This window comes from Vulpes lagopus, chromosome 7, assembly GCF_018345385.1.
Source record: "Vulpes lagopus strain Blue_001 chromosome 7, ASM1834538v1, whole genome shotgun sequence".
Lineage (NCBI taxonomy): Eukaryota > Metazoa > Chordata > Mammalia > Carnivora > Canidae > Vulpes > Vulpes lagopus.
Genome location: NC_054830.1, coordinates 97,604,223 through 97,620,959, shown reverse-complemented (window position 1 = coordinate 97,620,959; position 16,737 = coordinate 97,604,223). Strand labels below are relative to the sequence as shown.

At 33.7% G+C, this 16,737-nt stretch overlaps 1 protein-coding gene across 4 annotated transcripts in view; it reads right to left on the bottom strand.

The window, feature by feature from the left end:
• Positions 1 to 6,692: 6,692 nt before the first annotated feature.
• Positions 6,693 to 16,737, bottom strand: part of ZDHHC21 (zinc finger DHHC-type palmitoyltransferase 21) — a 61,380-nt gene continuing 51,335 nt past the window's right edge. For all 4 annotated transcript variants that reach the window (XM_041762064.1, XM_041762065.1, XM_041762061.1 and 1 more), the window contains 2 exons: positions 8,024 to 8,067; positions 6,693 to 7,476 (listed from right to left, as the gene is read on the bottom strand). In XM_041762064.1, coding sequence (XP_041617998.1) covers positions 7,344 to 7,476; positions 8,024 to 8,067 — 177 coding nt within the window. In that variant the 3' untranslated portion in view covers positions 6,693 to 7,343. The remainder of the gene's footprint in view (positions 7,477 to 8,023; positions 8,068 to 16,737) is intronic.

Genomic DNA, 16,737 nt, shown 5'->3' with positions numbered 1-16,737 from the left:
ACACTACAGACAATTAGAGGTTGACACAAGTCCCCAAATATCACAGATTTTGCCCATTCATTAACCTTGCCAGTCAGATTTTTTAAAAGCCTACTCTGGGGACACACAGCTCATACAAACATGGTCATCAGTGCTCAAGCCTCCCAAAGCCTATCCTGCCGCCCGCCCACCCCACCCTGCCCCCATCATATTAGCCTTGCAACCCATTTATCTGAGTATCTCTGATAGTACAGGAGATTCTTCCTATCATATCTTAGTTGCTCCATTCTACCTATGCTAAAGTAAAACTTCTTTTTAATATTCATCTCTGGACAACAAATTGTGGTGAACTATCCACTAACAAAAACTTGAACGAGTAACTGCATTTAACCACATTAATTGAAATACATAAACAAGTCAAAAAAAGCTCAGAACCAATATTGTAGCAACAGAATCTAGGAAATATATTGTTGACAATTAGAGAGAGACTATTGGTTCTTCCCATTTTGCTTACAAATTTTCCTTTAACCTCTAATGACATGTACATATGTATTTCTATGTATATTAGAATGATCCTAAGCTATATTTCATTTCAGTTTCAGACTTGATCCTTTTTTTTCCATTCAGAAATCACTGCAAAACCATATATTGTATCTACATTCAAGGAGAGATTTTCAGTTGATTGAAAATAATGCAAAATATTCTCAAATGTGATTGTCTACTTTTCCAATACACCAACAATTGTCTTCTTGCCAGAAATCTTACCATTTCAGTTGCAGTTTTAAAGACACTAAACAAGTGTCCTGAAAATTTGTGGGAAAAAAATAAGGAACCAGATTAGTGTACATAGCAGTACAACATTTGGACTATTTTCTCACATTTTTTGTAAAATGAACCATTAAACAGAACTGGTTTTCAAAATAATCTTATTCTTTTTATGTAAAATAAATAACATCCAGACCTCTTTTTTGTGTGTGTTTTGGTGAAGTTCAATTTTCTATTAATTGTTTTGCTTAAATCAAGGTACATCAAACTGCATTTCCTCTTAGGAAAGTGTGTGTGTATGCGCGCGCATGCGCAAATGTGTGTACACATAAATTTCTTAAAGTGTTCTTTAATTGTATCTTTATTTGCAAAATACATAAATGGCAACATCATTCTTTAGTGCCACTAAGGATTAGGTTCACCTCCAACCCCACACAGACACAGATGCAGGATTCTCATAATCAGAATGGGCCCTTCACTTTTCATTTTAGCATATTGTTTCAGCATTCATTTAAAGGGCTCAATAAACTATATAGCTCATGTATAGAAATAAAAGGAGAGTTCTTATTATTTTTTCACTTACTCCTGTAGAAATAAAAACAATGTAAAAAAATCTTGTGAAAAGTGTTCAATTATCTTTTCTAACCTCAGCCTATTAAACTATCTTTTAAAGTAGCCAATCTATATTAAAATACAGAAATGAAAAACCACAGTCATATGCCTAACTACAAAAAAAATTCCAAATGAGAGACATTTAAAACCAATTAAACTGAGGCACAGCAGTGTGCAAAATCTAAGACGTGATCATCAAAATTGTTGTTAGGAACACTGTTCACAAGTCTCCATCAACCAAAAATTTAAAAAAAAAAAAATTCACTCTTTGGTACAGGAATTACAAATGTCACTCAGTGCTAAAGTGAGTAGCACCAGGATGTTTTAGTTGTTGAGGTTGTAAAACACTAACACTAACTTCAGGCACCAGTAGGTTAAAATATCACCCGATGCATACTGGCAAGAATACAGAGCTTGCAATACGCAATCTTTTCTTTTAGTTAACAGCCTATGCAATTAAACCCTGTGCTTAGTCAAACAGGCAAGCAAAACCACAAAAAGAGACACCCTTTGTTGTTGCTGTTTCGTCCACATCTGTTTACACGTAAAGCTATCAATACCAAAAAGACTCAAGTGTTGAATGACTGTGGTAAGCACTATATTGCATGTTACAGCTATTCATAATACCAATAGGTTGGGTGGCCTTCCAGGCATCAAGAGCTCCCAAACAGCCCAAACTTCAAAGTGAAAAATCATCCTTTACATAGAAATCGCTGATTTTCCCTCAGTGGCAAAACTTACTCTCACACTTAGTATCCTTTCACTGCAATGGGAGGCTTGTAAAAAAGCCTTTCTGTCTTTTCAAATGTTGGGCAACCTATTCATTTCTCCCCTGTGTTCAACAGCTCTACCTTTCACATTACTCCTAACACTTCAGGTGAGTATATGCTACATAATTGTGATATTTAAAATTTAAAATAATTTATCAAAGGCATCTGGCCAACTGATGAAATCAGCAATATAAATAAAGTAACTCAAAATGCTTACATGCATTAGCAACTCTCACAGTAAAATGATATCAACAAGAGATGAGGATGAGGCTCAAATGATTGTAGCTGGGGGGGGGGGGTTTCCTGATGTCCCAGAGACTGCACCCAGTCAACCCTGCTGCCCAGATGCTGCTCATCCATGTCCCACTGGCCCTCCCTCCATCTTTGTAAATTCCCCTACTCTCTCCATCCAGTTCTGGCTGCCCTCTATTCACTTCTACCTGCCATCCATGGTAGACAAAGGGAAAAGGACCTACGATGGTAAAAACATATATATAATGATAATGGAAAATACGGGCAGTATCAACAACTTAAGAACTGTAAGTTACACTGTTATTTCTGTTTCAAATCAGCACTAGCAGGAAGCATTACGACATCTGAAGAACAGACCAAAATGCAATGAATTTTGTTGCTAAAAATCGCACAATGAAAATGAAAGGAAACATCAGAGAAAACACTTTCCTGAAATTAAACCATCATTATCCCAAAGGCAGCAGAAATGCTAAATACTAGTTGATATATAAAATAACATGAGTTCAAAATACTTTAAGCAAGTTGCTTTTATCACTTTCTCACATTCTAGTGTAGAATATTCTAGAATTCAAGTGAGAAGGGCTAAATTCAGAGCATAATGAAATTTTTGATTTCTAGATAAATTGAGGATAATTCTTAGAGTAGAAGGTAACAAATGTGGACATTAAATAATACACTCATTTAATTGTTAATTATATGGTTAACAACACTAGTAAGTAGAATAGTAAGTAGAGTAAGTAGAATATACTAAATGTACCAGACTAACTACATTTGCCAATACTTATATCTCAAAAGCAAGAGTAGGTTGGGTAAAAAATCTAATACTTGTATTTATTAGTAAATTATTTAATGTTTGTAAGTATAAACTTTCCCAAATAAATTCTAGGTATATCTACATTTGTTAGAGATGATGTCAACAATTTATTTAATGAAGCAGCAACAGTTTAGTAAACTTGAGCTAGATAATCTATTCATACATAAAGCACAAGGGAAGTAGTTAAAGACTAGAAAAAAAGTTCAGGGACAGACTAGTAGCTCTGTTAACATTAACGCCGCTGTAAACCATGGCTGGACACACTGCAATTTTATAGCAACACATGTGAGAACAATCGAACTGCCCTCTGATCTAATACATAGAAAACTGTGTGGCCAAAATCTAAATTACTTCACATTTCCTGGTTGGAAGTGTTATCCTAACCAAAGTCTTCAAGATTAGCTTTCAGAAATAATATATCCTTTTGGGTGAAACACACCTTCAAGTAATTACTTTTATAGAAGTGACTTGAAAAGGCCTGATGACGAATAGTTATAATTAGCCAGCATCCTTAGAGAAAAATACCTCTAAGCATCAGCAAAAACTCACCGATGTTCAATCTACCAGAAGTTTTAACTTAGTCGTTAAACTAAACATTATGTATTGTAATGTGCTCTACTTCCATTATTATTAAAAGTAAACTATGCTTTCTTCTGTTAAGAGTACCATCAACTAAAATGTTAAATATAGCTATCTCTTACACTAACCACAGATATTTTTAATACAACTCTTAGGCAAAATAGTATTTTTCTTATAACGGAATACCTTCACATATTTTAAAACTCCATGTCTTGGTTATAAAGTACTAAAAGCTCTTTAACTGAATGCCTACTGTTTAGGGGATCCTGAACTCAAGTCAATTTTTGCCTGCAATCTTGGGCCCATAAGCATGTTTGTTCACAGAACAGAAGAACAAATATAATCGTTCAAGAGGTGTAACTTAGAGTCTCTAGCTAAAAATATTTCATTTCCAGAAGCCCAACTACAAACTTCACTGATATAAAGCATCCTTTAACATATATTTTGCTTAAAAATGAAAGGGAATGTTTATAAGGAAACAAAGAGACCATATCAGTAATCCCACTGCTCATAACTATTTTCTGATGCTCAACATCATTACTTATTTACATCCAAAATACATAACACAATGATTACCAAAGCTAGAGCTGTAACTTTGAATAAGATAATTAAAAAATAATGCAGAAAGGTATAGAAAGAATTATTAATCTCTCATTTTTAATGCAGTAGAATCAATAAAAAAAGTCATTCCAAAAATGAAATTAAAAAAAAAATAAACGTATCTTTTCTCGATATTGATTAAAACACATTAGGTACTTGCTTGCCAATGTAACTACTGTAAGTTTCTGTGTTTTGTAATAAACTGGTCATTTTAGGTAATGGCTTTCCCAATCCTAAGGACTTAATCTGCCCAAGATTTAAAATAAAATTCATGAAACAGTTTACATTTGTTTATCCTGATCTGACAGAAATTTCTAATTGAGAATAATAAAATATAAGAATATACATAATGAAGCAAGGTAGTTATCACATTTATATGAGCTAGACATTGCCATCATAAACTGGAACAGACTGATTTTCATAGACTCTTACATTTTTGTACATACACTCCCCCTAAGCTCTGACATGTTCAGAATTAGGCTATACAACGAATTGCGGGGTAGTACATCTCTAGAGCCAGGATAATTATACCAATTAGCCAAAAGAGGGCGCAGACGGAACACAACTAGACTTCCTGCACTCCCTGGGAACCGGCTGGTTGGTTTCTTTCAAGTAGTGGAACAAGAATTACAAACCCAGTTAGGTGTGCTAACTTCGAATACTGAAAGTTACAGCATACGGATATACAGATATGCTTTAATATAGATTCTTATATAAATAGATCGATATAGAGCATTTCTGCCATTCAAACAAAATAAATATATGCCTTGCTTAGTGTATCAGTTTGTATCCCAGTAACTTAGAAGAGTAAGGTGGCAGGATCAAGACCAGGGAGGTAAAGAGAAAGGAGGGAAGAAAATGTGCCTAGAAGTGGTATGTCTGAGAAGACCAAAAACAATCTTCGGGAAAGGGACCACCTCTGGCTCTCATTGCTAAGGCAGAGGTTGGCACTGTGGACCTCCCAGGTACATAACTTTAAGGTAGTTACTGCTACTATATGAAGTATAAATATGTCCGTAAAGCTCTTTAGGGGATCTACAGTTGGCTTTGCTTTTGCTCAAGGTTCTCATTTGACAGGAATGTATACAGCATAAGGCATTTGACTGATATCTATCTATATATCTACACATTACCTCCCTATTAACAGTTCTGTCACCAGACCAAATTTGGTCAATATGTTAGCTTGCACAAAACCCAACTCAGTTGCCTAACACGAACATACTAATTTTGTGATTCATTAAGCTCTATAAATATAACTTCTCATATTAAATTTACTATGCATCTTATCAGCACCAATAAATATTTTCATCTGCCACTTCTAAATTTTTAAATAATAAAGTACTGCAGTCAGAACATGAAAGACATGGTATTTATATCTCTGAGAACAGCTTATTCAATTATTTTAGAAGGTATTTACAATTCCTGAAAGAACTAACTACAGTAGAGTTAACTGGCTGACAATGGAAATCTGTTTCATGATTTCCCAGGTATGACTCCCTACTCTCAGAACTAAAAGGAAAATATTGATATGCTCCAAGAACAGCAGACCTCTTCAATCTTCTCTTCAAGGCAAAGACTGTGAGGGCATACACTTTCTAAAAAGATATATGAATTTTGCAGTATTCTAATGGAAAAAATATAAAAGCTGAATTTCTTTTCAAAGCATGCTAAATGTCTTTTCACACAAATCATCTATGCTTTCCAAGAGACCATCAGCATTAGAAATTTAAATTTGTATAAGCTAATGATAAATATAGATCATTTCGTTTTCTTACTTTTAAGGTCATTTCTTAACGTTAGCTACTAACAAAAGGTATGTCAATCCAAATTTATAGTTGGATGATTAAAATTTCATTTCAATTTGGGTAATTATAGGTACGCAAGAGTTACTTATTTTTACTTGCAACTTCCTATACAGTTTCATTATGCGTTGGCCAATATCTATACATATAAACGTCCAATATGTAATTTTAGATGTACTAGTAGGTAAAGAAAAAAGTACATATGTTTTTCAAAAGCACAATATTCCTCTTTATACTGTACATTATATATTATCTAGTTACACTAGTATTTTAAAAACATATGCATTCTAATATAACTGTACTAGAAAAGGTATCTGTGGAATTATTGCAAATCCTCTACCCTTTTTGCTCACCAAAATCTTAGGGTAAAACAGAATACATGCCTGTGTGGTCAAAAGTTCCATCTTGGAGCATTTTAACAACAACCAATAATCACATCAGTACCAGGAAAAGAAACGGGAAAAGCTAATATGGGAAAAAATGAATCTTTCCTTTAAAATAAGGTAGGTAGTTGGGTGCTTTATTTTAGTGGTGTTTTTATTTTGTTTTTGGTGAAGAGAAAAACAGAAAACATTAGAGAGCTACTTCTAAGAAAATACTGCCCTTTTTCGGTTGTTTTTGGTTTTTTGTTGTTCAATTCTATGCTGTTTTAAAAGAATCCTGCAGCACATGTAAAAGGCAGTATTTATTACTACTTAAGCTATTATGTATTTGAAAAAGAAAATTTACATATAATATAAGGTGTATCAACTTTTGTAAACCCGAAGAATTAAATTCAGATTTGGTTAGTACTGCTTAAGAGTGAAAAATTTAAATAAACATCTGAAATTTCCCATAAATTAAAATCTATAACACTGTCAGTACTAAAAAAATACGTACAATTATTTTATCTCAATCACCGCCTTTTGGGTTTAATAATAAAAGCATTTAAAGAAATCCCTGTGGAAAGCTAATTTGAAAGTAAACATGCTTTAAAACTTAAATATAGATCTTGTATTAGTCCCACAACAGGATCAAGATCACTATTAAAATAAAGCCTGGGGCACATTATGATGCCTAAGATTGGTGGGTGGATTTTAATTGACTTGAAGACTGTCATAGTTCTATTATCAGAAAACCTGTAACGCATTTCCAGCATGGAGGACCCATCTGTGCCCACCATCCATCTGTTTAGACGTGATTGGCAAAGTGGTAGGGAACTCGCAGTGGTTGCCTCTGCCTGAAAGGAATAAACCACAGGATCTTCCAACGAGTGCCAAAAACTTCTGAGAAGGTCTGCTGCCATGGCTTTCGGGGCCTCGATCTACAGAAGACAGCATTATTAGTGAAAGACAGCACTCCCATGGTGCACTTCAGTCAGCTAAAACAATACAGGTTGGCTGGGGATCCATTACTGGACTCTGATGAATTGTGTCTCAGCATCACAAATACAGCTTTTCTTTCATTATGGCATGCAGCTGAGTTTTAACTCTGGCTAGCAGATATTGTATCTGTGTCGTCAATCAACCTAGGGCAACTTTTGAAGCAGAGGAGAGTCTCAGGATTAACAGGATGTGTGTCAACAACACAGTAGCAAATCTCTTTTGATGTACTTTCAGGACAAATAATTTAACTTACTTTAGTTAGACAAGTAACAAGAATGATCAGTACTTATTTTGTTTGAAAACTATCATGGCTTGAAGACCCCTACTGTAAGGCTGGATTATGCTTGTCTAGCTCAGGCTTTAGACAAGGCACCAAGAAAAAGCCATCATTATGTTATCTTTCCACTACATGCACACATTTTTCAAATGTGGCCAGCTGTTTCCATTTTTAAATAAGAGCACCACAGACTTCGCTTTTATACTTACATTTCTTCACAACAGTTTGACATCTTTTCAATAGATGTTGTATCCTATTAAAAATTAAAGAAAAATTATACTCAGATGTAACAAAGTTATCAAGGCTTTCTTCCATATCTACTTTATGAACCTTTTCATCATATTCAGAGAATATTCTAAAGATTTAAACAGTTTACATATGGGTACTAAGAATTTTAAATTAACTGCATACATTGCTGAAATCCCCTTGACAAAAACAGAATGAATATTACACTGTGCCAAATTAAAAAAAATTATTCAATTACAAAACCTCACAAAAATTGTAGGAGTCTCACTTTATTAAAACATAACCCTTTATTATATTTGCTTTCTTTGATAATTCTTTTAAAAATCTAGGATTTATTTTTAATTCAACTGTCAGTGAACAGGCACTAAAAATTAAATACCAAAATGATGAATTAAAGGCACTCATGAACAGAGAACTGCCAAGGGTCAAAGAGTGCTACTGGTTCTGGATTTCTATAAACAAATACAAATCCAACAAGACAATCTATGCATTTGCCACATATTACAGCATCTATTATTCTGAAAAGTAAACTCTTTTTTTTAACACAAAAAATCAGTATCTTCATAATAATACAATTTTATGTGTTTTCTATAGAGCTCTAACACAAATATGTGAGCAAAAACAATTTAACGAAGAAAAGACCGTTTCTAGACATGCTGGTTTCATGTACATTAAGAGAAAAATCCATCCTCAATCCACTGAGAAACTGTGACAGTACGTAATATCCAAATAATCAAAACACAAATCACACAATCTTATTGTAGACATATATTTATATCTTAAGCATACTTCAAAGCACTACAAAGAAAATATGTTCTTTTAAATATATGAAAAAAGTTAGGCAAGTCTTCCTCCTCTCATCCTCTAATAGCTTGCTCACATATGGCAGGTAGACTATGCTGTTATTAAGCAGTACTATTCATGCAAATATCTGGGGTGACAACTCCAATGCCAAGAACTTCTTTGGTTGTAAAACTCTCTTCCAATGATACTAATAAAAAACACTCTGACTTTAAAAATCTCTTTATAGAAGTTACATCAATGGCTCACAATATTAAGTTCTTAATGTATGAACAGCTGAATAACTATAGTTAGCCCACAAATGAGAAAATTATTTTTTTAGATGACAAAGTCACCAATAGCAGTGTTTCATTTCCATATTTCCTGGGAATTTGTGACAAGATTGCAGATTAGCCACATATTCCATATTCATTAGTTTTCCTATCGTGCTTTGAAATTCATGGTATCCAATGACAAGTCTATTTATAATTAACTTTTCTCAGCTCTGTTGCATAATTTCCTCAAAATAACATTTTACTTTGTGACAACACAGTCTGCAAATACATGAGAACGTTGATTATGGGCTTAGCGGAAAGTGGGGCCTCTGCTTCCACATCTGTATGGAAAGTGAATGAAGTAATTTTAACGGGTTCTTAGCAATGATGGGTGACAGGTTGCCCCAAAACAATGAAGGCAGCTTGTGCAATCAGGCAAAAGAAAAACAGGACAGAGGTCTGTAAGTGCTCCTAGGACAGGTAAGTAAATGGCCTTGCAGAGAATACTTACAAACTATTTTGAGATAGGAAAGGTGACTAAAAGTCACTACTATACCTAGTATTATTGGAAATTTTTACTATGCATAAATTTACAATTTGATTGAAACTTTGAGGAACTTATTTGTGGCAGTAAAAGAATCAACTTCAAAGTCTTTGGATTCAGACATTACGAAAAGCTTTTATTTCCGAAGTGCTTTTGACATCTTTCCAGGATCTGGTTCAAGAAATAAGTAGAATAGTACCTGTTAAGTCATCATAAACAGATGGTTATTCTATCAAAGAATGTGATGTTTACCATGATGTTTTGAACAGTATTTGTGAGGCTAGCCAAAAAAAGGTGTTTTTCCCCTCTATGAATAGCAAATGATTATTTCTCTGAAACTCAGCTATCAAGAATACTATTGTAAGAAAAAAAATACAATTTGTATTTGAATAGCCAAACATGGCACAAACATGTCCTTGTGTTGCTCAGAGCAACACAAGTTATCACGCTACCACATTCGTAAACACGTTAGGAATTGCAAACCAGAGGAGGAGAAAGGGTTCTACTGGCAGAGAACACTGAAAACCACAACTTAGTGCCAAAAGTGCCAACTGAGCCTTCATATACTGTTTGTTTTGTGCTGCAAAGCAGGGAAATGTGGGATATTTTAGAAAAAAAATAAAAATAAATAAAATAGATGTTGGTGCAGATTTCATTCAGCATGAAAGATTCAATACCTTTAGTACCGTCAGGAAAGATACTCAGAAAACTTTGTTCTTCAAAGAATGATAAGAAACAAGGTTTTTTGTTGTTGTTTGTTTGTTTTTAGAAACAAGTTTTTATAGTATGTTGTCTACAATTGGGATAGCTTACCTCCAGAAAAATACGTCGTGACGATGGGTCTAGTGACTAAAATATCTAAGACTTCCATCTATCTGCATAACTAAGAGATATATGAAAATCCCTTCCTATTTTATTTTGGGGGGGGGAGAGAAAATGAGCATGTGCAAGGGAAGGGGGTGGGACAGAAGAAAAGGGAGAGAATCTGAAGCAGACTCCATGCCCACTACAGAGCCCAATATGGGGCTTGATCTCACAGCCCTGAGATCATGACCTGAGCCAAACTCAAGAGCTTGATGCTTAACCAACTGACTCACCCAGGTGCCTGTTTTCTTATTTTAAGAACTGAAAGTTTATTTTCTAAAAAAGTAAACTGGAAACAGCAAATCTATATGGGCTTTGCCTATTTTATCAACAGTTACTTTATCTTCTCCTGCATGTTGGTCTTACCCTAAGAAATGATCTTTCAGGGCACCTGGGTGGCTCAGTGGTTGAGTGCCTGCCTTCAACTTGGGGCATGGTCCCGGGTTTAGGTATCAAGTCCTACATCGGGCTCTCTGCAAGGAGCCTGCTTCTCTCTCTGCCTATGTCTCTGCCTCTCTCTGTATGTCTCTCATGAATAAATAAATAAATCTTACAAAAAAAAATATCTTTCAGATTCAGTCTAAGAAAGTAAGTTAAAATATCCTATCTGATAAGATTATATTTGGAAATGGAGGAGAGCGGAGTAGTTCCTAACAGAAAGTGAGAGGGAAGTATTTATTGTTTGTTAGAAAAATTAGGAGGATTGGGGGCCAGAGAGCAAGAATTTATCACCAGACATTTCCTGGTTAACAGTCCTAAGAATCTGGCCCTCCTGGAATAGACAGCTTGATGATACAATCCATCCAACTGACTCATCCTGTTTTGAGTTCATTTTCACCAAGCAACACTGCCATATACGTTGTTGTACAGGAGAAAGAATGTGCTGGAGAGTACTTTGGCACACCTGACAACTGCATAGAAGGGAATAAACAGTCAATCTGGTTTATATGACTATCACTTTTGAAGTAATAAACATCATTGCCTCTGGGCCTAACTCTGGAAACGTGTTCAAAGTGGAGTTTCTAGACCTGCCAAACTGAAAACTTGATGCAATTTAAGAGCATTCTATCACAAAGACATTAAGACAACTCACTCTAACCTCAATGATTGCCTACACTCTTTATTCTTACTTTATTGCACATACCTAATTCAATGATTCTGTTGATTTAATCTGGAGTTTAAAAAACTGCTCAGGAACTTTATTCATGAGAGATTATATATCTGTTTTATCTATCACTAATGTCTATTAATTCTAAAATAGACTTTTGCTTGACTTCCTAGCACCTCTTATCCATGTATGGACAGCAGCTTTATATCTTCCATGGCACCTAGCAGCAAAACTCTTCCGAGTGGATACTCAATATATGCCTGTAGCACTAAACTCACTGAACATGGACAGAAATAGCATGATTCCTTATTTTTTTTCGTTGCAATCCAAAGAGAGAATATTTCCTGTTAATCATAGCTCTCTCTCCTCCTTTGAAGCCATAACTCACTATATTCCTCATTTGAAATAATCAGTTCTTTAAGCATCTATCTCCAACAGAGGGCCTATATCTTTTATTAAAGCTGTATCTTTTATTACAGATCTGAAGTTCATATAAACATTTAATCAGTCATGGAATCAAAGTGAAAAGGCAGCAGATCTTACATGAATAGTAACTGAAAATCTCTTTCCAAAATAATTCCTGTACTTCTCTTCATCAAGCCACTTTCTGGTTGTGTTAAAACCTTAGGAAAGTTACTAAAACTCTGTATCTCAATTTTCAAATAATTCCTTACTCTTAGCTTTTGTAGGCATTAAATGAGTTAATATATGTTAGAGCCCTTAATAACCCCTCAATAAATGGTAGCCCTACTTTTTACTAGATATTGCCTACTATACTTTTTATTGATATTTATTGATATACTATACTCTTTTTGAGAGGGCTGAGAGATATAATATCTCAATTACATTAGAATATAATTTTTAAAAAGTGGATTGTATAATGAAAGATAAAATAACAGGAACTATGGGAGACTACACAGATAATCCAATGTCCACAAGGGGCTTACAATCCAGTTGAAAAAATAAATACTATGTACATAAACCATGATTCATTTACTCATTTATCCATCTATCAAAAATATACTAAGGACATATTATACCACAGTCCTTAGAATCAAGGAGCTTATAGTCAGTGAAAGCAGTCAAGTAGACAAGATAATTTGTAATACACAGAGAATGACAGAATGGTTACATAAAATAACATATTGTTTAAGAAAGCCTTAGGCTAAATATTTGGAACAGCTGGAAACTATGTTCACAATCAAAACTCCAGGTCAACAACTCTTACGTTTTTAATACAACATTATACTTTCAATAAGATTTCTGGTTACCAGTATACTGGTACTGGTAAGTAAGATTGGTTAATGTGCTTCTCTGCCTGAGATTTAGGGAGTAACAAAAATATTAACAAAATGTGACAGAGAGAAGCACAGGAATCATTGTGGGAAAGATCTACAAGTTAACTATAAATACAGGATTCAGTGCTTCCTCCAATCCTACGGTAATATTTTAAAGTCAGATCAAAAATTCATGTAGATTCAGAACATGAGAAAATGAATGGGTAAAAATTCAAGTAAAATGAAAACTCATAAATGTTTAGCTTCTTTACCAAAAAGCTCAATCACTCAAGCTTAATCACTCAAGTAATTAATAATGCTTTGAGAAAATTAAAATGCACTATTCCTATGGAAGAACTTCTAGAAATAGTTTTAGATAGTTGTTAATTACTTGAAATTTTATCAGAAATACAAGAAGACTGACACTGAGCCAGAGAGATGACACAACACAAATATACTTTTCACAGAGGAACGTGTTTATGCTAAAGAGCAATACAATTCCACACATAATAACTTTGATCCTAGAGGCATTTTTTAAAAGAATGCTTCTGTATTACTATTATGCAATGTCACTTAGTATGTATTTAAACCAATTCTTTGGCAAGGGAGAACCTAGGTTCTATAAAGTTCTCTATATATTCAAAGTTCAAAGAAATATTAATTAGCCAATACTTGTGTATAATATTAAAAGCATATAAGAAATGGCATTTTTAATTATCATGATTTTTCTAGGTTTTTAAAACCCACTAAGAAGATATTTCAGATAATATTACAACTAGAAGATTCTATTAGAAATATTTTGTTTTTATTAAACAAAAAATATAATTCAGAATAGAAAACAAAATGTTATACAGAATGCCCTTTATAAAAATGTTAAGTAAGCTGAGTTCAGCATAATTAGCCATGATTTCCATATTTGCAATGCTGATCTGTAGTTGAGTAAACCAAACATAATTTGTACAGAGACTATACTGAATGATGCTATTCACCACACTGATTCAGTGGCATACTTGGCAAAATTTAATTATAAGGATTAATAATCTCGGGGCTACATTTCTGGGTATATATTAAAAGGCAGGTAAGTCCACTAATTGTCTGATTAATGAGAATGCCATTCAGTGGATAATCTCATTTAAACTAACTGAACATTTTGAACATAAGATAATTTTCATTGTATAAAATAACCAAGTTAAAGTTAAGTCACCCCTGCATTTGTGATTCTTTCTGCATTTAAGTAATCATGAATCAGGATGTGGGGAGGAGGGAGCACTTTTCCCCTTTTAATTTGAAAAGCTTTACTGCAAGCTATCTTTTTAGTAATTCAAGTAGAGTCCAACAACAGTACCTGGGAGACTAACTGAGCAAAAGCTCAATTTTTTTCTTTGAGAATTTAAAGCTCAAAACCACAGCTAAATACATCTTCCCCATCCTGCCCTCAACCTCACCACAACTGAGAAAAGCACTCTGCTCCAGAGGCGCCATCAAAAGCTTAAGCTATTATATAAACTCCACGGTGCCCAGGAAACAAAAATGCTTGTATACAAAATTTAGATAAACTGTCAGAGCAGTGTCATGGTACACAATAGCTCACTGTCAGAACCTCACCAGAAGGCGCTGTACCAGCTGTTAGAGCGCTTCTTGATGAACTCTCCCCAAGCCCAGTGACTGAAAACATGACTAATACAATCATCCAGCACTATGAGTACTGGTGCTCATCAGAATGGACATTATTCTTGGCTGTGTGTGAACTACTGCTCAATAAGAAATTCTGACAACATCAATTACATTAATAACAACATCACTATCCATTTCGGAAACAGAAACAAAAAGGCTAAACAGACTAAGTAAGGAATAATTAGAATAATCTGCTCCCTAAATAAAGAATGCTTCAAAGCAGATTGCTCTGAAAACATTTTAACTTCAATATTAATTTTAGTAAATATGCACAAACATATCTTTAAACATGTCTAAAATTAAATCTAAAAATAATCAAAGGTAAATCCTCTAAAATTGGGTTTAAGATAGTCTATTGCACAGAAACATCTGTTTGTGTTGAGATCTTTTAACCTTGGAAATGAGATTAGAAATCCACTGTTTTTAAATTTAATTTCTAGTTATTTTATCTGGGTCACAGATAATCTGCTCTTGCTAAATCTAAAATGACATCAGATAATCATTATTGTAATTATCCTGTTACCTTCTACTATTAATAAGAAGACAGGATCTTCTCTATCACATGGACAGAAATTATTTATTTATTCCAAGAATAAGGAAAAAATTACTGAAAACGGATGTGCTGCTTCCTCAAAACCTCAATCTAAATCTAAAAAGGACAGCATTTGTTTTGCCTATTTGTTGTCTAATAAGCCTATATCCTAGTTATGTAATGATACAGTTTATATAATGAAATAATACTCCTACCAGTGTTTTCCCAAAATGCCTCCTGGTCTTTGGAATGCAGGAATAGGGGAAGGAGGAAGACGTCAGTGGAAGGATTAAATTTACTGTGATTCCTTCTCCTTTTCTTTCGTAAGCTACCTAAAAAATTCATCACTTCTTTCACATTGTGAGAGATGCTTGGATTCAAATTATGACAAAAACACTCCCAGGTGTGAAATTTCCTGTGGGTAGTACTAATTTTTTCATAAAATGAAACAGCAAGCATACTGTATTTTAAAAAAGCAAAATCTCTGTATTTTTAATTTTAATTAAAATATTAAATTATTTTATTTAAATGCTAATAATTCATTAGATTTAAAATTAATACTGAGGTTTAACAACTTTAAATAATTAAACCTTAAAGAGCCTTAAATCAATGTGAGGAGGAGTACATTCTGGAAACCATAAAAGAAATTTTGTTTTTAATCCCAAAAGAGTGATGCTAGAAGCTCAATATGAAAGCCCAGAAAATGGAATTGAAATTTACTGTAAATGTCCAAAGTACTTAGATTCAATAGGAGATAGAGTGGGTAAACACTGGACTAACAAATATATATCTTAACACTGCATTCTTTTTTTGAATGTTTCACAAATGTATAATTTCTACAGATATCAGAACTGTTTAGTAGAGTATTCTGAGAGGGCACTATATGTACACAGAAAGAAATGAAACTTTTGGAGAAAGCATTATATAACAAATGTGGTTTCTACTTAGTTTTAGAAATAGCACAACATCAGAAACCAAACTCCCCATCTTAAGACAATGAAGTGCTGTTCAGTATTATAGCAAAAGAAAAAATCATGCAATTTGGAAAATATTAACATGTTGGTAATACAGAATAGAGTCAGAATAAAATCTGATATCATATATCCTTTAAAAACCAACAAATTCAATAAGTAATCTGATATTCTTCATCCTTTAAAAAGCAACAAATGCAAAAAATAACTTTATGGCCAATTCAAAAGTGAACACTAAAATTTTAGAGTGGAGATTCTTGAAAGATTTTTGAAGACTTTGCTGCCAAACTTCCTTCTCTGAAGCTTCTGGGGCTGCTGGGTAAGAAGGAAACTGTTGCCCCCAGCTATAAACCCAATGACCCTTATAAGTAACTTGCACTCTTAGCAGCAACATCCCAAATGTCCATTTCCAGCCATTCATCATTAGAAACTGAAAAAAAAAATCTGAGAATTATCATTTCAGGGGATATAAACCTCTACCAATGATCTTGGCAACTGCAAAAGTGAAAATTCAAAATTTGAGTATAATCTAGCAATTCTGACATAACTTAAAGATAGACCTATAAAACAATTATGAATTAGTATAAAAGTAGAGAAAAGAGGCAAAGACCTACTTTCATCTTCACTACTGTTATTAAAACCATGTTATTCA